This window comes from Aquarana catesbeiana, linkage group LG02 (genome assembly GCF_042186555.1).
Source record: "Aquarana catesbeiana isolate 2022-GZ linkage group LG02, ASM4218655v1, whole genome shotgun sequence".
In the NCBI taxonomy this organism is placed as follows: Eukaryota; Metazoa; Chordata; class Amphibia; order Anura; family Ranidae; genus Aquarana; species Aquarana catesbeiana.
The window spans coordinates 272,945,491-272,971,809 of NC_133325.1; the positions used below are offsets into that span (position 1 = coordinate 272,945,491).

A 26,319-nucleotide genomic window follows, 5' to 3' on the forward strand; every position below is an offset into this window, starting at 1 on the left:
TCTCATTCTCTGTACTGCAGAAACAACATTCACTTCAAGTCTATGAGAAGTTAGTGTGCAGGCGGCCTGACTCCAGATTTTTACCTGCCAGTATGTAGACAATGCCACCACTGTCAGAGGCTTACATAAGAAGGATAGTTCAGTTTACTGTATTTAGGTGGCTAGGGAGTTAGGATTTAACTGAGCTTGACCTTTAAAAGAAAACGACTGCAAATTTTCTTAGTGAGTAAATATTTAAAATTATGACTGCAACATTTAAGTATTTTTTTATTTTACTCCCTCATGTTTACAATTTAGTCCTTCCATAATTTTTGTTCTTTTAATATTGATCATTGTAGTCACTAGAGGGAGCTCTGTGTTTTATTGCAATCAATAATTTTCCCTGCTTAAAGTGTGTTTATCCCTTACCAATGAAACTTTTATTATTATTATTATAATACAGGATTTACATAGCGCCAACAGTTTGCGCAGCACTTAACAAAATGAAGGCAGACATTACAATTTGGTACAAGAGGAATCAGAGGGCCCTGCTCGCTAGAGCTTACAATCTAGGAGGGAGGGTCAATTGATACAAAAGGTAATATAATAGAATAGGAAATAACAGATAAGAATAGAAAATAAAAAATAGAATAGAAAAGAATAGAATAGAATAAACAAATAGAAAAAGAAAGGAATTAAAAAAACAATCAATTTGAATCAATTAGAATCAATTTGAATAGAATAGAAAATAGATTAACGTTAAGATTAACGACTACATTAACAAACGTGAGGTTTTTTGGATATACATGTTTGACTCACTTGCCCCCAAAGGGTTAAATGAGGAGTTGGAGACATGTAGCTTTGTGTAAACTCTGGTGTATAAAGAATGGCCGTATTCTATTTCATGTAACTGATGTAAATACCCATGTATGTTTTATTGTGTTATTTATGTTTTCCATTGCGAGTCCATTGAGCAGCGGGGATTTTGAACTGGAGACCATATCCTTCTTGCCCTCCCCCCCCCCCCAACCCCCCTCTTCCCGTTCTCGCAATGGGCCAATCACTCCCGCCCGCATTTTAATGTCTTTCCCCTTCCCTTCCATTGCTCCTTTTTCCGTTTTTGTTTTTTTTTTTCTCCCCTCCCCCCCTTTTTTCCATTTAACATTCTTGTATTTAAACTTTGGAAGTTGCCTTCTTTCCTTGACTATGAAAAAGCGCTTATGCGTGAAATGCGTCGTCAAGGCAACCTTATGACAGAGGTCCCATTCAGAATCATGCCACAATGAACATCCATCCATCCATTTTTGGGAGTTTTAATTTGCCCACAGCAAGAATTTCCATTCATACGGCTAACTCTATCCTTCTCCTCCTGGCTGGCTATTTATGCCCTTACTATCGGATTCCCTGAGTGTCATCACTTTTTATTGAGGCTTTTTATTGAGGCTTTTCCAGAGAAGGCACAGACATGTGAGCTTTCAGCTTATTGTCATCAGCTGACTCTATGGCAGTCTTCTATACATCATTCCACTTTTGGCTGTTTTTATCCATGTTAATACTGGCTTCCCCGAGTGACACCATCTCCCACTGAGTCTGTTTTCACCCAGTGGGGACACAGACCGGTGAGTCAGCAGCCCAGCACCATCAGCTGTCTCTCCGGCGACTCCCTCGTGTGCAGCCACGCCCCCCCCCTCCAGCTGGACTGACGTCATCGCTCCTGGGCACGGAGCTCCGGCCGGACTTCCCTCCTCACTGTGGAATCACTGCCTGTTCTCAGGTTACATGCACGAAGCCGCCTTCAGGAACTGGTGAGCCATCCCCTCTGTATCCCACAGCCAGTGGGGAGTATGTGAGTCTCCAGAGGCTGCAAGCTTTGGGCTTTTTCCTCCCTTTTATCCCCTTTCACTCACAGCCTGGGGTTAGATCAGTTGGATGGATATCCGGTTCAGGCTATCTGCTACTGATTGGACTTTTCTGTCTGTTTTATATTTTTACATTTCTCATTCAAGTTTACAATGCTTTGTTATCTTGGTATTGATTTTGACAATTGTCTTACTATTCACTATTTTTTTTATATTCTGGATCTATTAAAACTTTTTAATTAAGTTTCACCTTGGACTGCTGCTATTGTCATTGTGACACCCAGAGCGCTGGACAATTTTTGTTTGTTTTTTGCTAGAAAATAGAATAGGAAGATAGTTATATTCCTTCTATTCTATTAATAGTAGGATTTTATCTGGCTGTAATTCTTGGTAAGAAATCCTTTTTCAGTAATCCCAGATCATGAATTGTTGCAGTAATTAATTTAGGTGACCCATGAATCATAAAGGTGTTACGTATGATGTAACAGCAGAAATTATGTGCAGAGTAAGTTCGCTACTTTTCATAAAACAAGTCAATTATGGATTAGGAACTCCTACTTATTTTTCACATGACTTACTGCTGTAGCCAGAATCTATACTCATCACCCACACACTAATGTAACATATTTAACCCTCACCCACATAACACTGACTATTGGCCTGTGAGATGCTATAATCAATGCCAGCATTCAGTAATAGATGCAGTTAGGAGAGCATTTATTTGAACAAAATAAGACCATGTTGTGAAGCAGTATATGAAAATGTAAAGCTGTTTGTTTCACCTATGTTGTCAAGAGTTTGCAGCGTTCTACTGTATGTCATAATATATTATTAATAGTATTATTATTAGTATACACGTTTTATACAGGATTTATAAAGTGCCAAAAGTTTGCACAGCGCTTTACAAAATGGAGGGAGTACAGTTACTGTGATGTTGTGGAGGGAGGTAGTGCTTCCTAGTGAGTTCAGTCCTCTCCAGAAATGTGGTTTAAAGGCTTGCTGGCCCACTTTTTTAAAAAGAATGGAAAAAGTTCCCACAGAAAATCAGTTTCTTATGCAGGAGTTTCCACTATCAACACAAACGTAAATGGCATTCAGCCTTGTGGCTCTCTCCAGCAGCACCACTGCTCAGGCTTTTTGTCTTGGTCCTTCTGACCATCTAACACAGTACCTCAGTGTTCCTGTACCTTGGCTCTTTTCCAGCTCTTTGCTGCTCTGTCACTTACTACACCTGCATTGTGCAGACAAACATGCTTCTGCCCGTACAGTGTTTCTGACTCCTGGGGAAAGATTGGAATCCTCCTGTCTCTCGGGTGGAGCTCCGAACTATTGTCAGCTCCCTGAATTTAAGGGCTATAAACACCTGCCCACTCAGGTTTCTGGCAAAAGCCAGACATAGGATTGGAGACTCCTTCCTTCCAAAAGCACTTTGAAGTCTCTGAGCTTCAAACCTTGATTCAGAAATTACAAAACCCAGAGAAAAATGAAAAGGCACCCCTCTCCACTCAAAACCTACATTCTGGAGCCACTTTAATGTATTCTTGAGCACCCTGTGTTTTCTCCTATATTTTCTCAGTGCAGGGCTTCGCACTTTCACATTCAATACAGTGCAATACAAGAGGGATCAGAGGGCCCTGCTCATTATAGCTTACCACCTAAAAGGAAGTTTAAAGTGATATAAAAGGTAATAACTGTGGGGGATGAGCTGATGGAGAAAGTAAAATTACAGTTTATTAGTTAGAGGCCTAGTTAGAGGCCTCTCTGAAGAGATGGATTTTCAGGGATCACCTAAAGGTTGATCAAGTGGGAGATAGTTGTGCAGATTAGGATAAGGAGTTCCAGAAGATGGAGAGGCTCTGGAGAAGTCAAGCAGGTGAGATTGGGAGGTGACAAGGGAGCTACAGAGCAGGAGGTCATGGAAGGAGCAAAGAGAATAGTTTGGTTGGTATTTTGAGATGAGGTGTGTATTGTAGTTGGGGGCAGAGTTTTGCCAGGTGCAATCTTGGATGTTGAATTTTGGGTGGCTATGTAGTTGGTTGCTAGTATTTTGAATTATATTTCTTGAGTGAGCATAAGCCAATGGAGGAATTAGCAGAGAGAGAGAGAGGTGACAGGCACCGAATGTTTGGTAAGGTGGATGGCAGCAGCATTCAAGATGGACTAAAGGGGAGGCAAATCTATGTATAGGTAGGCCTACGAGGAGGGAGTTAGCAATAGCTGAGGCAAGCAATTACCAAGGAATGAGTTAGCTTTGGGGTGTCATGGATAAGTAGGGACGTATTTTGGAGATTGCACTGAGTTTGAGGCACACGATTTTGACAATAATTGAATGTGGGTTCCACAGGAAAATTCAGCATCCAAGATTGCACCTGGCACGTAGGGATGGACTGATAGGTGTGCCATCAATCTTGACAGAGAAGTCAGTGGAAAGGGCACGTGGAGAGGAAAGATTATAAGCTCAGTTTTAGTTTGATTGAGTTTGAGGAAATGTTGTGGTATCCATACTGATATCTCCATTAGTAATGAGAGGAGACTGATGGGGTGAGCTGAGAAGTTGAAAGATAGATTTGGGTGTCGTCAGCACACAAGTGATATTGGAAACTGTGGGAGACTATCAGCTGACTCAGTTAGAAGGTATAGAAAGGGAATAGAAGAGGTCAGAGGGTGGAACCTTGGGGGACCTGGACAGAAAGAGAAATAAGAGAGAAGGAAGTGGAGTTATAAGTGACACTGAAGTTGCATTGGGATGGGTTAGAGGAAAAAGGTAAAGTTGGTTATCGATAGTCTTTTAATGCCAAAAGGAAAAAGTGTAATTTATAAGTGAACAAAATCTGACCTGATTGCATCACATTGCTTTCTGGAAGTACTGTGGCAGAATCAGCATACATAGGTTGCAGTTCTGTAGTGAAGTTCCAGTTGGCACAGTTTAATCAGCTTACCCCAGCTGGCAGAGGATGGGCTTTTTCTACTTGGGCTGTGACTGTTTTCTAAAGAAAAAAATAAGTTGTAAGCCTTTGAACACATTTTCTTTAACTGTATCTGGAATGCATTTGACTGATTTTAGCTGAAATTCAATTGAGCTTTAAACTTTCTGTGTTTATCTCAGTTCCACCACCTCTGGCCCAGACCCTTTGGTGCCTGCTCACCACAATCACTTGTAAACACAGAAGTCTGGTTTCTGTGTTTACAAGTGACAGCTTTGCACTAGGTATGTAATGCAATCCTGGTATTTAATGCCCCTTTAAGACCCTCCTACTGTTTTCGTGAAATTTGAATGAACACACCCACTATTTGATGTGATTTGGAGGCTGTCTGTAGGGAGAGGGGTTTTGTGGGGCCGCGGTTAAGTTCCAGCACCTATTGTTTGAGAAAAAAAGCCCTGCCTGCAGTAGCTGATTTCTGCAGTTCAGCTGTTTCATGAATGACATTTTGTAATGTTGTAATGGCTTGTATGTTCCACTCTCTTTATTCACCCTGTTTGTTCTGCTCTCTTCACACACCTGCCAAATGTGAGAAAACATCACAAACCACATTAATGGTATATTGTAGTGCTCCCTTTTATTTCTTTGTATGTTTTTCAGGGAAAGTTTCATGAAGCAATTCATTGACCGGCAACAACAGGATACTAGCTGCTTACTAAGAAGGCTTCCATCAGCTTCATCCTCTTCTTGTGATCATTCTAAACGATCTGGAATTGAAGAGAATAAGTACATTGACCAGAAGGTAAACTATAGCTCCTTATGTCATTCCAACTTTATAAATTGCAGCACGCTACTTTCATTTGTAATACATTTATGGACTTCGCTGTTCCTAACCTTCTACTATTAACGTCCTAAACAGTGTAGTATATCTTTTGTGCTTCTTTACACCTTTTTCAAAGCCTTTACATTATCTTTGAGTTCTTCTTATTGTGTTTTCTCCTGTCTTTGGATATTACACTTAACTGTTCTGTGTATAAAAAAATATATCTTGATACAAGGGCTGTGTCAGAAAAATAATTTAGTACTTGCAGTTCAGGAGTTTCGCTGCAGCATACACATTAGTAAATGAAAGCCCATCTCTGAGCAAAAATGAGTTCCCCCTTTCACCCATCTCTAACCTATACTGCACATTTTTGTTGTCTTACCTTGTGAAGCAAGTTATATTCACTTAAGTCCACCATTCAGATCCCTCACTGGCACAATGTCTGGGTGTGGAGGACTGCTAATCGAGCGCTATAGATGTGCTCCAGCTGCTCCCCTAGAGTCCCTTGCACTCACACCACTTCTTCTGGATCCTGAAGAAGTGCCACTGGACTGCCATAAGGAACAGTCCTCATCATGTAGGTAGTGATGTGGACAACTGAAGAATGACCCCTTCTGCTGTAAAAAGAAAAGAATAGACGACTCAGGACTAGAGCATCATGTGACTGCAGCTTTAGGTGAGTAAAAAGGATATTTTTAAATGCCAGTGATCAGATTGAGTGGGGTGAGGTGAGGGGGGGCTGGGGGATCCCATAAATCAACTTTAAAGCTTACAGCGTGCATTAGATGGGCAAATATGTAGTCAGATTAAGACTAAATTAAGACTAAATGGGGTCCTAGGCAGAATGAAAACTTTGGGCATCCATACTTCCTTTTCCAAATGTAATTTTCAAACTGCTGTACTCCATAAACTATATTGTGAAGTGATGCTACTAGGAATTTTTTAAGGAATTCATATTCATCCTATTCAATTATTGGGCACACTTTTGCTAATATTTTAAATCCCTTTAGAAATTGTACTACTGGTGCTATGGAAGACAGGGTCAAATGTGATATAATGGGGGTGTTTTACTAAAAGAAGAAAGTGCAAAATCTGGTGCAGGTGTGCATGGTAGCCAATCAGCTTTTAACTTCAGCTCACTCAATTAAATTTTGCCAAAAAAACTAAGAAAAGAGGGCGCACCAACTATGCGCATCCCCTCGAAATGCGTCAGCCAACTGGGAGTTTCCCCGACTTGATGGGAACAGTCTTGGTGACCTGGTCACTTTGTGTCTACTATGGACCTTGACATGCTTTTATCATTAATGTGTTTGTGAGTATTCTTTTCATACATTATTAAAGATACCAGTTGGGTAATGTGCAAGGTTAGTGCGCCCTCTTTTCTTTGTTTTACAATATAACAAGTTATAACTCACTCCCTGCTTTTTTATATGTTGCTCTTCTGTGTTTAAGCCAATGTAGCACCAATATTTAAAAAGGGCCCAAAAAACATCCCTGGGAATTACAGACCAGTTAGCCTAACATCAATAGTATGTAAACTCTTGGAGGGGATGATATGGGACTATATACAAGATTTTAGTAATAAGAACGATATCATTAGCAGTAATCAGCATGGATTCATGAAGAATCGTTCTTGCCAAACCAATCTATTAACCTTCTATGAGGAGGTGAGTTGCCATCTAGATAAAGGAATGCCCGCAGACGTGGTGTATCTGGATTTTGCAAAAGCATTTGACACAGTTCCCCATAAACGTTTACTGTACAAAATAAGGTGCGTTGGCATGGACCATAGGGTGAGTACATGGATTGAAAACTGGCTATAAGGGCGTGTTCAGAGGGTGGTGATAAACGGGAAGTACTCAGAATGGTCAGGGGTGGGTAGTGGGGTTCCCCAGGGTTCTGTGCTGGGACCAATCCTATTTAATTTGTTTATAAACGACCTGGAGGATGGGATAAACAGTTCAATCCCTGTATTTGCAGACGATACTAAGCTAAGCAGGGCAATAACTTCTCCGCAGGATGTGGAAACCTTGCAAAAAGACCTGAACAACTTAATGGGGTGGGTGACTACATGGCAAATGAGGTTCAATGTAGAAAAATGTAAAAAAATGCATTTGGGTGGCAAAAATATGAATGCAATCTATACACTGGGGGGAGAACCTCTGGGGGAATCTAGGATGGAAAAGGACCTGGGGGTCCTAGTAGATGATAGGCTCAGCAATGGCATGCAATGCCAAGCTGCTGCTAATAAAGCAAACAGAATATTGGCATGCATTAAAAGGGGGATCAACTCCAGAGATAAAACGATAATTCTCCCGCTCTACAAGACTCTGGTCCGGCCGCACCTGGAGTATGCTGTCCAGTTCTGGGCACCAGTCCTCAGGAGGGATGTACTGGAAATGGAGCGAGTACAAAGAAGGGCAACAAAGCTAATAAAGGGTCTGGAGGATCTTAGTTATGAGGAAAGGTTGCGAGCACTGAACTTATTCTCTCTGGAGAAGAGACGCTTGAGAGGGGATATGATTTCAATTTACAAATACTGTACTGGTGACCCCACAATAGGGATAAAACTTTTTCGCAGAAGAGAGTTTAATAAGACTCGTGGCCACTCATTACAATTAGAAGAAAAGAGGTTTAACCTTAAACTACGTAGAGGGTTCTTTACTGTAAGAGCGGCAAGGATGTGGAATTCCCTTCCACAGGCGGTGGTCTCAGCGGGGAGCATTGATAGCTTCAAGAAACTATTAGATAATCACCTGAATGACCGCAACATACAGGGATATGTAATGTAATACTGACACATAATCACACACATAGGTTGGACTTGATGGACTTGTGTCTTTTTTCAACCTCACCTACTATGTAACTATGTTGTGTAATTTTTTTCTGGCAATCTGTAGTCATTGGGGCATGCCCCTTCTTTTACCCTAAGGGCCACTCCACACTAGAATGCGTGCGTTCACATGCCTAGTGATTACTCTTGTTCCAACCAAATGTCTTAGTGAAAGTTTCAGCTGTGAAACATCTACATCCACTGAACGGTCAGTAACCCCCCAAAGGCACTAACCTGCAACTCAGCTGACAAGTGAAGCAACATACACATGGTAGAAAAGGAAATGATTAGATCACCATACAGAGATTTTCCAACAAATAGCAAAAACAATAAAAATTCTCTGAAAATATGCTAAATACGAATCCCAATGGAGAAAACTAGATTTAAAGACATCCATTAGTGATACACTTAGCAAAAATAAAATCCTTAACAAATCCTTTGCTTTACCTGTCCAAGGTAAAAAAAAGACTTGCTTTAATGATGGCCTTTCCAGCAGTTTATACTTGCCTTACTGTCACTCTACCTCTGCCTTGTTCAGAGTAGAAAGAAAAGGCTCTGTGTAAGCTCTAAGTTGCACTGTGTTGGAGATTACATTAGAGTGAGTAATCTCTCCATACATTTATATGCCATTGCTAAGTGCCTAGTCGCCAACCACCAAACACCATCCTTGTCTCATAATGGGAAAATGTAAGTCGCATGCACTCCAAACCTAGAGCCTGCAAACAGTTTGCTGAAGACAAGCACACTAAAGACATGGATTACTGGAACCATGTCCTGTGGTCTGATGAAGCCAAGATAAACTTATTTGGTTCAGATGGTGTCAAGCATGTGTGGCGGCAACCAGTTGAGGAGTACAAAGGCAAGTGTGTCTTGCCTACAGTCAAGTATGGTGGTGGGAGTGCCATGACCTGAGGTTGCATGAGTGCTGCCAGGACTGGGGGCTACAGTTAATTGAGGGAACCATGAATGCCAACATGTACTGTGACATACTAAAGCAGAGCATGATCCCTTCCCTTCGGAGACTGGGCCGCAGAGCAATATTCCAACATGATAACGACCCCAAACACACCTCCAAGATGACCACTGCCTTGCTAAAGAAGCTGAGGGTAAAGGTAATGGACTGGCGGGTGATGGATGGAGGAGCACAAGGTCTCTAACATCCACCAGCTCCATGATGTCATCATGGAGGAGTGGAAGAGGACTCCAGTGGCAACCTGTGAAGCTCTGGTGAACTCCATGCCCAAGAGGGTTAAGGCAGTGCTGGAAAATAATGGTGGCCACACAAAATTTTGACACTTTGGGTCCAATTTGGACATTTTCACTTAGGTGTGTACTCACTTTTGTTGCCAGAGGTTTAGATATTAATGGCTGTGTGTTGAGTTATTTTGAGGGGACAGCAAATTTACACTGTTATACAAGCTGTACACTCACTACTTTGCTTTGTAGCAAAGTGTAATTTCTTCAGTGTTGTCACATGAAAAGGTATAAAATATTTACAAAAATGTGAGGAACGTACTCACTTTTGTGAGATACTGTGTATATATAAAATATTGGTACATATCTGAGTGCGGATCCCATTGTTTGTTATTATTGATATAGATATAAAATTAAACAGGAGGAGATGTCGGAGGCTGCGGGCATGGTGCAGGAGGAGTTAGTCAGAGGCTGTATATATATATATATATATATATATATATATATATATATATATATATATATATATATATATATATATATACACACCTCCAGCACCAAATGTATGTAATAGCAAAGGATGTGCTGGAGGGTCTATTGATGCTGTCTGCTGGGGGATTTATGGTAACTGGGGGGGACCTGCTTTTGTGTAAGGGTCTATTATTGCTTGTGGGGGATCTGTTGTTGCTGGTGGGGTGTCTTATGGTGCTTGTAGGGATCTACTGTTGTGGGAGAGGTCTATTGTTGCTGGCTGCTGCAGGGTCTATTAATGACCGCTGGGAAATCTGTTGATGCTGCTGGGGGGCGGGGTCTAATGTTGCTAGGGTGGATCTTATGTTGCTGACGGTGGTATTTTGTTGTGGATGGTCCATTGTTTCTGTGTTGGGGGGTCTATTGTTGTGTCGAGAACTGTTGTTGCTGGGGTGGGGTCTGTTGTTGCTGGGGGGAACTATTGTTACTGGGGTGGGGACCATTGTTGCTGGGGGAGTCTATTGCTGTGTGAGGGATCTATTGTTGCTAGGGTGGTGTCTATTATTGCTGGGAGGGGAATTTTTGTTGCTTGGGAGGACCTTTTGTTGTTGGGGTGGGGTCTATTATTGGTGGGAGGGGAATCTGTTGTTGCTTGGGAGGATCTATTATTACTGGGGTGGGGTCTATTGTTGCTGGCTCCAGTGCATCTATTTTTACTGCTTTTCTTATTATTAGACAAGAATAAATTCCATACAAATTATTTAGCAAATGATACTTTGGGCTGTACTGGGAGGTGGGTAGGGGGTGGAATCAAGGGACGGTGCTTGGAGGTGGGTAGGGGGCAGAGACAAGGGGGGACTTAGAAGGGGGGAGATGTATATATTTATTTATTTTTTTAGGGACAAACAAGGCTTTCTTTTTATGATTAGACAAAAAATCTAATGAAAATAAAAAATTCACTTTTTTTCTTCGTTGACCTGTTGGCACACCTTGCAGCAAGCAGAGGTACCCTCAGTGAAATATAATTAATATTACTGTTACAATTAACGATGATGAAACCTGTCTTTTTCTTTTATATCTGTACAACCAGAAGAGAAAAATTGTTTAATAACAGTGGGGAAAGGAGTGTCCTTTACTGTTTATTCTTGCAGCCACACTGGAATTGGGTTTTAGTCCACGTGGGGCAGATTTGGGGCAAATTGCAGACACAGTAAAAAAAAAAAAAAAAAAAAAATATATATATATATATATATATATATATATGTATGTATGTATGTATGTATGTATGTGTGTGTGTGTGTGTGTGTGTGTGTGTGTGTGTGTGTACAGGGAGCTTTACATATAGAGCAGTTCTGTGCTGTATGGCATTTGAAGGTGAAAAGCCCCCCCTTATCTAAATTCCATACACCAGGGATTATCTAAACATTGTTTTTTTTTAAGCATTATGTAGTGAAACCCTTTATGTCACTCTCTCCCTGGCTAAATCATCAAACCATATTAATTGAGACAAAATGTTGCAATCATTTTGTTCTTTAACCTAGAAAATGCATTATACAAGATGAATGGACTGTAAGTGGCATTACATGGCTAAATCATGATGCATACTGAAAATAGAAATATTTTCTATAGCCATGCATAATCCAAGTGGATTAGGTTACTTGCCATCCTTTCAGAATCTTTATTCATTCATAGTCCTTGTAACGTGTAAATGGGATCTTTTGTGTGGTAACTCAGAAGAAGATTACTCATCATGTAAAGCAATTTGATAAGGAAGAAGTGTGGGAGGGATGTGAAAAGGGTATTGTCAGTAAAATTCTGGGAACGTACTTGAAGGCTAAAAATAATAACAACATTGAAAGGTGCTCACGAAAAGAAGACATTTATTGCATATTCCTGACAATATAACATTGCAAATGAAAGCTTATATGAATATTTTTTTTAATTGAAAATGAATGCAAGGATGTGGAAAATGAATAAAAATAAAAATACCCAGAATACAAAAATATTTAAATATAGCATGAGCACAACATTTACAATGATAAGTTAACATTCTCCTGTCATTTTTATGTTTATTATAAATGTAAAAAAGGTAGTACTGACATTTGGCAGTGATGGTGTCTTTGTGCTAACTAGTTTTTCATATTTTAGTTGAAGATTAAAAAAAAGACACAGGTTCATCCAGTTCAACCTACAGTCAGGTCCATAAATATTGGAACATCAACACAATTGTAATCTTTTTGGCTCTATACACCACCACAATGAATTTGAAATGAAACAAACAAGATGTGCTTTAACTGCAGACTTTCAGCTTTAATTTAAGGGTATTTACATCCAAATCAAGTGAACGGTGTAGGAATTACAACAGTTTGTATATGTGCCTCCCAGTTTTTAAAGGACCAAAAGTAATGGGACAATTGGCTGCTCAGCTGTTCCATGGCTGGGTGTGTGTTATTCCCACATCATCCCATTTACAAGGAGAAGATAAAAGGTCCAGAGTTCATTTCAAGTGTGCTATTTGCATTTGGAATCTGTTGCTGTCAACTCTCAATATGAGATCCAAAGAGCTGTCACTATCAGTGAAGCAAGCCATCATTAAGCTGAAAAAGCAAAACAAACCCATCAGAGAGATAGCAAAAACATTAGGTGTGGCCAAATCAACTGTTTGGAACATCCTTAAAAAGAAAGAATGCACCAGTGAGCTCAGCAACACCAAAAGATCCAGGAAGACCACAAAAAACAACTGTGGTGGATGACCGAAGAATTCTTTCCCTGGTGAAGAAAACACCCTTCACAACAGTTGGCCAGATCAAGAACACTCTCCAGGAGGTAGGTGTATGTGTGTCAAAGTAAACAATCAAGAGAAGATTTCACCAGAGTGAATACCGAGGGTTCACCACAAGATGTAAACCATTGGTGAGCCTCAAAAACAGGAAGGCCAGATTAGAGTTTGCCAAACCACATCTAAAAAAGCCTTCACAGTTCTGGAACAACATCCTATGGACAGAGGAGACCAAGATCCACTTGTACCAGAGTGATGGGAAGAGAAGAGTATGGAGAAGGTAAAGAACTGCTCATGATCCAAAGCATACCACCTCATCAGTGAAGCGTGGGCATGTATAGCTGCCAATGGAACTGGTTCTCTTGTATTTATTGATGATGTGACTGCTGACAAAAGCAGCAAGATGAATTCTGAAGTGTTTCGGGCAATATTATCTGCTCATATTCAGCAAAATGCTTCAGAACTCATTGGACGGCACTTCACAGTGCAGATGGACAATGACCCGAAGCATACTGCAAAGCAACCAAAGAGTTTTTTAAGGGAAAGAAGTGGAATGTTATGCAATGGCCACGTCAATCACCTGACCTGCATCCGATTGAGCATGCATTTCACTTGCTGAAGACAAAACTGAAGGGAAAATGCCCCAAGAATAAGCAGGAACTGAAGACAATTGCAGTAGAGACCTGGCAGAGCATCACCAGGGATGAAACCCATGCGTTCCAGACTTCAGGCTGTAATTGACTGCAAAGGATTTGCAACCAAGTATTAAAAAGTTGATGGATGATTGTTAATCTGTCCCATTACTTTTGGTCCCTTAAAAAGTGGGAGGAACATATACAAACTGTTGTAATTCTTACACTGTTCACCTGATTTGGATGTAAATACCCTCGAATTAAAGCTGAAAGTCTGCAGTTAAAGCAAATCTTGTTTGTTTCATTTCAAATCCATTGTGGTGGTGTATAGAGCCAAAAAGATTAGAATTGTGTCGATGTCCCAATATTTATGGACCTGACTGTATGTGTGTAAATTTGTGTCTTTAAGAATTCCCACCCCCATATAATGTGCAAATACTACTACTTGGGGAAGGGAGAGCAGATTTTTACTGCTCCATAAAGAAACCCTTATGTAATTTAATATTAAATCTCTGTTCGTCCAATCTCAAATTGTGGCAGTGTGTTTTCCTCAGGGACCTTACAGTAAACAGGTTCTTAAAGTTACTATAATCACCTTTCATATACTTGTACATCGTGATTATATCACCTCTTAAGCTGCTATTCTCCAGACTTAAGCAAAGGTTTGAATTATTTGGTTATCCCTTGAATATATGCTCATTTTAATACATGTAAGTATTCTGCTAGCTTTATTAGCTGCAAATTGGCATCCCATGATATTGATAAGTATGTGGTCTACAAGAATCCCTGAATCTTTTCCATCACTGATTTTCCCAGAAACTCCCCTCCTAATTGATATTTTGCATGCATATTTTTAGCATCCAAGTGCACAGCTTTATAGTACCCTATTTTGAATATTGGCACCACATTTGCTCTATGCCAATTCATGGGTACCATTCCAGTTAGTAAGGTGTCTTAAAAAAATTAGAAACATTAGAAAGTATTATTGATGTTATTATTACTACTATTAATATTATTATTAGTATTATTATATTGATTTTAAAGGGGTTGTAAAGGCAGTGCTCACAATCATGTTATACTTACCTACTCTGTTGTGGTGGATTTGCACAGAGCAGCCTGGATCCTCCTCTTCTTGGGTCCCTCCTCTGTGATTCTGGCCCTCCCTCCTGTTGAGTGCCCCCACAGCAAGCAGCTTGCTGTGGGGGCACCCGAACTGAGTCACAGCTCCCTGTGTTCATTCAGACACAGAGCTCTAACCCAGCCTCGCCCCCTCTCTCTTATTGGCTAGTTGACTGACAGTAGCCAAAGGCGCCGCTGCTGTGCCTCAGCCAATCAGGAAGAAGAATCTCGGACAGCTGAGCCATTCGTGGACATCACTGGACAGAGAGGGACCTCACCTAAGTGTTAGGGGGCCTGCTGCACACAGAAGGCTTTTTATTTGAATGCACAGAATGCATTAAGATAAAAAATCTTCTTCCTTTACAACCCCTTTAAAGTAGATTTAAAGGCAAACCTTTTAACATCTGAATAGAATAAGGGAGGGTTATAACCCTTGTCAGTTCTTTTTTTTTGCCATCTGTGTTTCATTGGGGAAATTTCCTTACACTTCCTGTCCCACAGTCAAAGCAGGAAACCCGTCCAAAGTGATGGAATAATGGGGTGTCACCAGAGCTAGCATCTTCATTGAAAGATAAACTTTGAGCAAAACCTTAAATCCTAACTCTTGACAAATAGTAACCCCTTCTCATTCCTCCCTAACTGCTTACTGGCATTAGGGGGAAAAATGTCCTATGTACTCGCGCTCATGTGGTGCTCAATTCCTGGGTTTTCTCTCCTCATCTGTTTACATGAGTTCCTTATTGTGTGTCCACATCACTGGCTACATGATGTGGACCCTTTCCATTGTCTGTGCAATGGCAGGGTTCTCTCAGGATCCAGACGAGTGGGTGATATCAGTGTAAGGGGATTGTCAGGGACTAGCTGGCATTGGCACACCTGCAACACTGGATTAGCGGTCTCCCGCACCCGTAAACATGCCAACAAGAGACCTGTATAGTTGATTTGGGCAAGTATATTTTGTTTCACATGGTAAAAGAAGAGAAAATGTCCATGATGGGTTGAGGGGTGGGAGTGAGGTTAATATTTGCTCAGAGTTACGCTTTGAATAAAAAGATGCAGAAAAGGATACAATGTGTTTTACTTTCTGCACATAAACTTTTCCTTATGTAGCTGATTTGTATTTCCTTTTCCGTGGCAACAATTGAAACCATGGTTTTGTTTACCAGTAAAAAACAAACAAAACCCTGGTAGTCTTAATTATCTGTCTTGAATATCGCTTAGATGTAAAATAAGTGACTTTACCTTATAAAATTAGACCATCCAACCTAAAATATGTGCTAGCTAAAAGTCTTAACAGTATTGTAACCATTTTAGTTTGTACATTAATGTAATCTAATCTTAATTTAAGAATTAACTTTTGTAAAGCTATCTATTGGCATTAAAAATTGATCAGATGGGCTATCTTGATCCAGTGATATGTTAGTTTTTGGCTCATTAAACTTGGCAATAACATTTTAAGCCAAAATTGTTTGTGGTCACCCGCCAGTGTTGGCCTGTAATGCAGGGCGCACCCATGCTATCCCCTGTCCATGCGTCTGTTTACGGGGCGCTGGACTCATGGATTCCAATGGGTTTTTGAAGCATGTGATTAGAGCCAGAGGCTCGAATAAGCTTCAAAAAAGGGTGGGCTCGGGTGCAGAGCACTGCACCCAGAGCCCACCCAGTTGTGTGATAATAGCAAATGAATATTCACTATTGTCATACTGATCCTGAGACCCGTTTCCCAATTGGCCGGAAGGAGAAGTGAGCCCATTGGCCTAGGAGGAGGAGGAGGGTGGGGATGGTATAGCAGCAGGCACCTGCTGCTCTGTCCTTGGAAGATGCTTACAGCATGGCCAAGAGCCTGGGCTCCGAGCTGCAGAGCCTCACCGAACAGTATGGCCTGAAGTCTGTTTGGGGTGGTCCCATAAGTGGTTCAGGTGCTGGAGCTGCTGGAGAGTTTTGTGGCCACCGGGAGAGAGCGGAGGTGTACAGAGGAGGAGCTGCTGATCAGAGCTGTGCAGATTATGGGCAGAGAGGAGCGACAGTCCCTGGTGTGTATACTGAGCCTGACCTGTACAATCTCAGGGGGACTACAAATCCCAGAGACCGCATCGTGCATCCACAGGCACTGCATGACCTCTCTAGATATGGCGCTGCAGTAGGCAGGCGTGCAGTACAATGTGCGGTGTTGACAGCTGATCTTGGTTGTTCCATCGACAGTGTTGTGGTTATTCATTCTTTCATCATTTTGTATTTACTTCTACCATATCTATTTGTATATGTTTTAATTCTGCACCAAAACCTTTTAATATTTCCAATTAATACATTTTAAACTTTTTACACTATCAAATCTTGCCTCCTTGGAGTTCATGTCCTACAAAGTCCCATTAGAGGGTTTTCTTTGTCCTCTCACAGCCGACTCACCCATGGAGGGGGCGGGGAGGTGGTTGATGCTGGTGACCCAACTGACAGGGGGGGGGCTGGGGGTGCATTGTTGGCCCCACCCTTCCCCACAAATACCACAAATATACCACTAGCCACCACTGTCACCCGCAGTGTGTTCCCATCATAGCAATCTACTGTACTCTTATTTGTGATCCCAATCTCTAAACATACCCCTATCCTAAACCTCATCATTTCTGTTTTTTTTTACTGTTTGTTGCATATGAAAGTACACACAAAATAAGTGATAATATATTCACAGCAAAACATTTTTATCCAATTCTGTAAACAGCAATTTCACTGCATTTTGAGAAGAACAGACTTGCCAAATAAAACTGTTCAAAAATATCACACATATACTGTATGCATATTAATGTATTAAATTCTTCTCGATTAAAAAATTAAAGTGTAAACTACCAATAAGTCTGACTTGAGTTTGAGAGAATGTAGAATAACAGCAGGGTGCTAAAAATAAAAGAAAATATAGGAACCAATAGGTTCCAAACCCACACAAAACAAAAACGAAAGAAACTACAATAAAGAGCTACGTCTTGTAAAGTGTAAAAAACACAACATGAAAAGGAACAAAGGAACCGCGCTTTTAAATAATAAATTACATATCAACATAGTGAATAAACAAATAGATAAAACTTCTTCATTTAAATTATAAAAAATACATATAAATTGTGAAGTCTATGTATAAATCCCACACGTGATAAATGTCCTCAGTGAGTATAGGAAAGTTTCCTCTCCACTAGCATGCAGACACGCTGTGCACTCACCAGACTTAATCGACCCCTATTACAGTGAGTCAAATTACGCATACAGTATGGGAAAATCCAAAATGTCATACATGAGGTCACAGGAATGAATTCAAACCGCTGCTGTCATCCATTCAATATACAGTATCAATACAACCTTCTTTTCTAAATAAATGATTTGAAATACTGCACCATGAGAGTGTTATTTCCTATCCCTCTCTATATGGCAACACTGAAGCTTTGAATATGCTATCTATATATACACAGTATCTCACAAAAGTGAGTACCCCCTCATATTTTTGTAAATACTTTATTATATCTTTTCATGTGACAGCACTTAGGAAATTACATTTTGCTATAATGTAAAGTAGTGAGTGTTTTTTTATAACAGTGTAAATGTGTTGTCAACTCAAAATAATTCAACACACAGCTGTTAATGTCTAAACCGCTGGCAACAAAAGTGAGTACACCCCTAAGTGAAAATGTCCAAATTGGGCCCATCAAACCCATCATGTGACTCGTTAGTGTTACAAGGTCTCAGGTATCAATGGTGAGCAGGTGTGTTAAATTTGGTGTTATCCCTCTCATTCTCTCATACTGGTCACTGGAAGTTCAGCATGGTACCTCATGGCAAAGAACTCTCTGAGGATCTGAAAAAAAGAATTGTTACTCTACATTAAGATGGCCTAGGCTATAAGAAGATTGCTATGACCATGAAACTGAGCAGCAGCATGGTGGCCAAGATCATACAGTGGTTTAACAGGAGAGGTTTCACTCAGAACAGGCCTCACCATGGTCGACCAAAGAAGTTAAGTGCACGTGTCCAGAGGATGTCTTTGAGAAATAGATGTATGAGTGCTGCCAAAATTGCTGCAGAGTGCTGCCAGCATTGCTGCAGAGGTTGAAGTGGTGGGTGGTCAGCCTGTCAGTGCTCAGACTATACGCACTGCATCAAATTGGTCTGCATGGCTGTCATCCTAGAAGGAAGCCTCTTCTAAAGATGATGCACAAGAAAGCCCACAAACAGATTGCTGAAGACAAGCAGACTAAGGACATGGATTACTGGAACCATGTCCTGTGGTCTGATGAGACCAAGATAAACTTATTTGGTTCAAATGGTGTCAAGCGTGTGTGGCAGCAACAAGGTGAGGAGTACAAAGACAAATGTGTCTTGCCTACAGTCAAGCATGGTAGTGGGATTATAATGGTCTGGGGCTGCATGAGTGCTGCCAGAACTGGGGAACGACAGTTCATTGAGGGAACCATGAATGCCAACATGTACTGTGACATACTGAAGCAGAGTATGTTTCCCCTCCCTTCGGACATCGGGCCGCAGGCCAGTATTCCAACGTAACGACCCCAAACACAACTCTAAAATGACCACTGCCTTTCTAAAGAAGCTGAGGGTAAAGGTGATGGACTGGCCAAGCATGTCTTCAGACTTAAACCCTATTGAGCATCTGTGGGGCATCCTCAAATGGAAGGTGTAGGATCGCAAGGTCTCTAACATCCACCAGCTCCCTGTTGTCATCATGGAGGAGTGGTGGAGACTCCAGTGGCAACATGTGAAGCTCTGGTGAATGCCATGCCCAAGATGGTTAAGGCAGTGCTGGAAAATAATGGTGGCCATACAAAATATTGACACTTTGGGCCCGATTTGGACATTTTCACTTAGGGGGTGTACTCACTTTTGTTGCCAGCAGTTTAGATATTAATGGCTGTGTGTTGAGTTATTTTGAGGAGACAGCAAATTTACACTGTTATACAAGCTGTTACACTTTGCTACAATGTAAAGTAGTAAGTGTAATTTCTTCAGTGTTGTCACATGAAAAGATATAATAAAATATTTACAAAGATGTGAGGGCTGTACTCACTTTTGTGAGATACTGTGTATATATAGATGGCATATTCAAAGCTCCAGTGTTGCCATATAGAGAAGGATAGGAAATAACACTCTCATGGTGCAGTATTTCAAATCGTTTATTTAGAAAAGAAGGTTGTATTGCACTTACTTCAAAGAAGACAGGGATCAGCGTGTATTGTATAGGAATCACTGGTTTGTGCTTTACTTGCGTTCCAGCTGACCAGAAATTACGTATATCAGTCACCACCCAAGGCCGTTTCGTCAACCTATGTCTGACGTCATATTTTTAAATGCTGGTGGAGAGGAACCTTTCCTATACTCAATGAGGACGTTATTCACGTGTGGGATTTCTACATGGACTTCACAATTTTTATGTATTTTTTATAATTTAAATGAAGATGTTTTATTTATTTGTTTATTATATGTAATTTATGATATAAGGGTGTGCTAAAAATACCCAGCACAGATTCGGTAAATTATATTCCCTACAAGATATTAATCAGCTGGAATCTCTCTTTGATTTCATTGCTTTCAATGGACATCATCAGCTAAAACCATCTGGATTGGTACAAAGTTTTCTCATAACTATAGGTGGTTTAACCTCTAAGGTAATTCCAGGTAAATATAGCATCTACAATAAAGGAAAGAATACTATATATATCACAATAATATAAGAAGACTGACTGTACAACCCAGAGGCCCATTATGCAGTGACTCAGCCCCCCTTTCGCTCTCCCTCTTCCCTGCCTCTCAGTAACCCGCATCCCAGGCTGAAGCACCGCTCCGGGTACTCTCTGCTCACTAGGTGGGTCGGGCTGAACAGTGCCTGCTGCATCGACTCTGGGTTCCCGAACTGGCTGGCATATGGTGGCTGAGAGATGCAGGAAGGAGCCAGGGTGGCTCGGTCAAGGCTGGCTGTGGGAGGGCAGCCTCCGATGGGCCACTTAGCTGACCACTGCTCAGATATGGCATACTCCATCCATACCGGGGGGCATCCTGCACTCTGTCCTCATCCAGCACTTGGTAGGACAACGATGTGGACTTTTTACTCCTCTTTACCAGGAAGCCTTTAGCAGGGGTATTTTATGAAATCAGTGGGCCTGTGTGCAAGATTACAAGTTGGGCCCCTTTATTTGATAAAAATAAAAAAAGAACGCGGTGACGTACAACACGTACGACGAGCCGAGAAAAATGAAGTTCAATAGCCAGTGCGGTTCTTCTGCTTGATTCTGAGCATGCATGGAATTTTATGTGTCGGAATTGTGTACACACGATCGGAATTTACGACAACGGATTTTGTTGTTGGAAAATTTGAGATCCAGCTCTCAAATTTTTGTTGTCGGAAATTCTGACAACAAATGTCCGATGGTGCCCACACACAATCGGAATTTCAGACAGCAAGCCCACATTGAACATTTGTTGATGGAAATTCCGACCATGTGTATGCGGCATTAGGGTATTTTTAGCTACCTATTGTAGAGTAGCAATGGGGCATTCAAAGTGGGAGGGGCCTAAAGTGGTGTGGCTAAAGAAAATCAGAAGCCTTCTTGTACTCAAAAAATATGCTTTGATTATTTTACAGTGTATATAGTGCAGGAGTCTGTAATCTAATACACAGTGCAGAGTTTCTTATCCTTTTTACCTTGGCGGAAACCTTGGCAAAAATTATGAGATCTTGGAGAACCCATGACATAATGTTCACATTCTACAGCTCATAGAACATTGGTGTGATCAGTGAGCTGTTGATTTGTTAACAATTATTTTTAGAAACCACATTAGATAATAGAATAAATATTAAAATGTACCTATTTAATGTGGCACTTCTGTTTGCTTTTTTTCTGCACAGATGCCAGTTCTGGGTCAAACCTGAGAAAAGCAGAGCACAGGAGGCCAGCATGGCAAAGTATAGGGGTTTCAACAGGGCAGTTGAAAGAAGGTTAGCAGAACACATTACATGGGGGGCTCAGCAGAGCACATTACATGGGGGCTCAGCAGGGAACATTACATGGGGGGCTCAGCAGAACACATGACATGGGGGGCTCAGCAGGGCACAATATGACATGGGGGGCTCAGCAGGGCATATGACATGGGGGGCTCAGTAGAGCACATTACATAGGGCACAACAGGGCACATTATATGAGGGGCACATCAAGGCACATTATATGAGGGGCACATCAGGGCACATTTACATTCACTGTCCCTCCACACATGCCAGGGTGCTGAGTGTAATCCTTGACTCTGACCTCTCCTTCAGCCCCCACATCCAATCGCTGGCTAAATCCTGCCGCCTTAACCTCTGCAACATCTCCAGAATTCAACACTTGACTAATAACACCACAAAGCAACTTATTCACTCCTTGATTATTTCTCGCTTTGACTACTGCAACTCTATCCTTAATAGCCTACCCTTACGCAGGTTATCCTCCTTCAGTCTATTATGAATGCTGCTGCTAGACTAATACACCTCACTAACCGCTCCGTGACTGCTGCTCCTCTCTGCCAATCCCTTCACTGACTTCCCCTACCCCACCATATAAAAATGTTAACCACAACATACAAGGCCATCCACAACATCGCCCCCAGCTACATCACCAATCTCATTTGCAGATATCACCCAAATTGTCCCCTCCACTCCTCCCAGGACCTCCTGCTCTCTAGCTCCCTTGTTACCTCCTCCCATGATTGCCTTCAGGACTTCTCCAGAGCCTCTCTCATCCTCTGGAACTCCCTGTCCCGGTATATCTGATCAGCCCCTAACCTGTCCTCCTTTAGGAGATGCCTGAAAACTCACTTCTTCAGGGAAGCCTATCCCACACCCACCTAACAACTGTCCCAGAGCCACCCCCATCAAATCATTCCCTGCATCTATTACCTTTTGTACCACCACCCCCTCCCTTTAGAATGTAAGCTCTACGAGCAGGGCCCTCCTATCCCTTCTGTATTGAACTGTACTGTAATTGTGCTGTCCCCCCTCTAAATTGTAAAGCGCTGTGTAAACTGTTGGCGCTATATAAATCGTGTATTATTATAATAATTTACATAAGGGGCACAGCAGGGTACATTACATGAAAGAGCAGCAGGGCACATTACATTGGGGGCACACTGTGTGAGAATACTCTGTTTACTCTATGCTGTCCTTGTCCTCTCTGCAATATATATATATATATATATATATATATATATATATATATATATATATACTGCATATATGTCCCCTGTACTGAATATATACACTGTATATGCTGGCTCCTGTACTATACATATACATACACTGAATACTCTCTTCTCTGGGGGCGAACAATGATTGCAGTGACCATGGGAAGCCAGGTTCCGCCCACCGACTGCCCCTCTCATCAATTAGTGGATATATTTCCCTATCTCTTACTCCTATTGGCTGCTGCTGCTCAGTCCTGTGACCTATTTATTTGGTCAGGAGAGATAGGGCAGACTGTGTCTACAGCGCTGCCTGTCGAGGCACTGGCAGCTATGTTTTGGGTGATATGATAAGCTGTCTCAACAGCCAGCAGCGGGCACAGCTGCTATGGCTAGGATTTGTCACAGACACCTCTGTGTGCGCAGTGTGGCTCAGAGCACAGTGGGTCCCCTTCCCTCGGGGCTTGTGTGCCACGCACACACTGCACACATGGATGATACACCACTTGCCTTTAGATATGCCAGCAGTGGAAGCAATGCAGCCTTTTTATGGGGCATCAGAGTGGCCCACCCCTGCTATATACAGTATCTTTAGAAAAGATGGCACACAGGTTTTATTTCATGCAAAGCTGTATTTCGTTCAAATAAAATGTTTTTTTTTTTAATTTACTGAAAACTACCCATAAAAGGAAGACCTCTATTTAGACCACTGGCCATACTTTCAGCTTGGAAAAGGCTACCTATGTGACATGATCTTTTCTTTTATTCTTTTTGCAAGTATTTTTATGAGCTAAAGCTGCTGACCTTAAAGGCATCATGAGATATATGAGGTACGCTTAAGAAAAACTTGTCATGAGAGAAACATGGAGGTTATCTTTGCTGAGGTCTTATTCTGTGTCATTCTAACTCACAGACTTCAGTACTTTCTGAACCTTTCACCTTGAATAAGTATATGAATGAGAAAAATAGAGAACATTTTTATCCAGTCATGGCCTTTCTGATGTCCGCATGCACCACCATTATACGGAAGGACATCAGGGGCCCATAATCCTACAGGGAGTGGGTGGGAAATGCAGTAATAAACTTTCCTGTGCAGGAGGAGGGGGCAATTTATTTTTTAATTGGAGTGCAACTATAAGTTCTGATTATTCAAATTGCAAATCTGACTATATATTTTAAGATCATATTTTAAGATCAGTACTTCCAGTACTCCCATCTATCTGTCTAAAACTGGACTGCTAGGATTGTGCTGGCGGTTATAAAAACATGCCATGCAATGGTTTCATAAAAGGGATAATTGTAAAATCAGAATCTCCATCTCATCCATATGATTCCTGAGTGGATAATGCTCAGGCGGGGGAGTTGTTAGCACAATGCACAGGACAATAATCTGCAGATTACGTATAAACCCTAATGGGCTAAATTATCAAACTGTATGAGAGGTGTCTGGAGAAAAAAATAATCGTATGCACATAATTCAGATCTTTCTTATCTCAAATGTAAACCTTCTGATTAGTTCAAATAACTGTACACTTTTGTAGAATTTCTAATGAATGCATACTTTCCAAGCATATTTTTCCATAAACCCAGTATTTATCCAGTTTAAAAATAAATCTTCACAGCTTATTTTTCAACGGTTGACACAGAAGATGGTTAATGTTAACTTTCATATTCGAAACAAACACATTTGGAGAATGCTTAGCAGATTGTCCTGCTTCCTGGTGATAAAAAGCATTGGCAGATGGTTATGTCAGTGTTTTGATAATCAAAGTATAACCTTTGATGGTTTCATAACAAGCAACACAATCATTCTGGCAATTATAAAATATTTCTACTGATTCTTGATTGTTTTGTAATAGTAGCATTGAAAAGATGCAAAATAGATTTTTTTTTAATTTTATATAAAAATACTTGCATTATCATACTGCAATACTGTTTCATTTTCAATTTATAGGATTTTTATCAACCATATTTCAATCAATCACACAGATTTTGAATAATAGACACTAAATACAAAAACTTACATAATTATATAACACTCACCAGCAAGGATGGTGACTTCATGACGTCATGAAACAGCCACTGAACTTTGTTTTTTTTTTATTTTATTGGGGGATAGAACTTGGATGGGGATGGAGTATATGGGATACCCAGTAAAGGATCAATAGCAAATAGGTTTGGGACAAACTATGTATACTCCCTGTACATAATCCTTCAACGTTCTCTTGCACACTCTTGCTTGAAGTTACCTCTCCTTACTCCTCCAGCACATCACTTGCTGCAGACGATTACTCTCTGCCACCTCCAGCACATCACTTAATTCCCAGGACGAGCTAGTATATTTGTATCAGTAGGCCTGACACTGGCTTGGCCAAGCCTCAGCAACTGCCTTTTGCAGACAGGGACCACAGGCACCTATAGTGTAGCAGGAAAAATAGCAAAAGTCCTTGTACTAGCTGTCCTACACGTGGCTTCTGACCCCTTTTAGCCCTCTTCAGGCCCTGCCAGTCCTCCTGGCTGCAGCTGCCTCTCTGCACTGCCCCTTTCACCACAGTCCACACTTCTGGTTCTGCACCCATACAGACTGCAAATTCCAAGTCCTGTTAGGCATGCCTCCCCAGTCCTCCTGACTGTGCCTCACTCGGCAGCCCTCCTGCCTGCGACCAGTTGTCTTCCCTGGAGTCTCTTAACAGTGCTCTCTTCCGCTGTCCTCTCCTTGCTCTGTCTTTTGACTCCGGCCCAGGCCCTCTTCATGCTTTCCTGAAGGTGGTCCCCGGCTGCACCCGAGTAAAGGCCCAAGCTCACCCCCCCCCCAGATTGGGGAGCTCCCTCAAAGGTCCTGACAGCCTCCACACTCTCACTCCAGCTCTTTCCTTCCGACAACTCCTCCCCAGCTGGGCTGACCTTGGGTATTTAAGGAGGCCTGCCCCCTGCCAATCCAGGTTGGGGATTGGTCAGTGCTCCCTAATACACCCCAGGCAGCTCCACCTCTCCTCTCTTCCTCCCTTTCCAGAACTTTCTACCCAGCTCTGAAAAAAAGAGGGCTTAGTGATGCTGCCTATGAGTCACCAGTTGCTACCCTGAGCCACTCCCAGCCCAGATCAAAACAAAACAAATAGGCATGACTACCAGCCAAGCCTGCCTAAATTTAGCGGTCCTAACAAAACTTCTACCTCTAGCACCTACCTACCTAGAGGGTGCTACACTCATCCCCCACCAAAATCTGCCAGTCCCTTCGTTGGGAAAATTTGAAAAATAACTCCTGGGGCCAGGAGCAAGGGCATCCCATAAATTGAATAGGAGGGTAAAAGGAAACAAACTTGAATGGGAAACATATATACAAATAAATATGTATCAAAAATATAAAAGATTATTCTGTTCAGTATCTACGGCATATACATTGCATTCCTAACTACAAATCCCTACCACTACAAAAATTATGCACATTACATAGTCCAGAGCATCTCCCTCTCAAGGGAAATCCTCTGTTCACAGGTTTTGCAGCTC

General features: G+C 41.5%; 1 protein-coding gene across 3 annotated transcripts in view; it reads left to right on the forward strand.

Annotated features, from left to right (window-relative positions):
- NALCN (sodium leak channel, non-selective) overlaps positions 1 to 26,319 on the forward strand; it is a 948,399-nt gene that overhangs the window by 703,430 nt on the left and 218,650 nt on the right. For all 3 annotated transcript variants that reach the window (XM_073614438.1, XM_073614437.1, XM_073614436.1), the window contains one exon: positions 5,420 to 5,561. In XM_073614438.1, the coding sequence (XP_073470539.1) occupies positions 5,420 to 5,561 (142 nt within the window). The remainder of the gene's footprint in view (positions 1 to 5,419; positions 5,562 to 26,319) is intronic.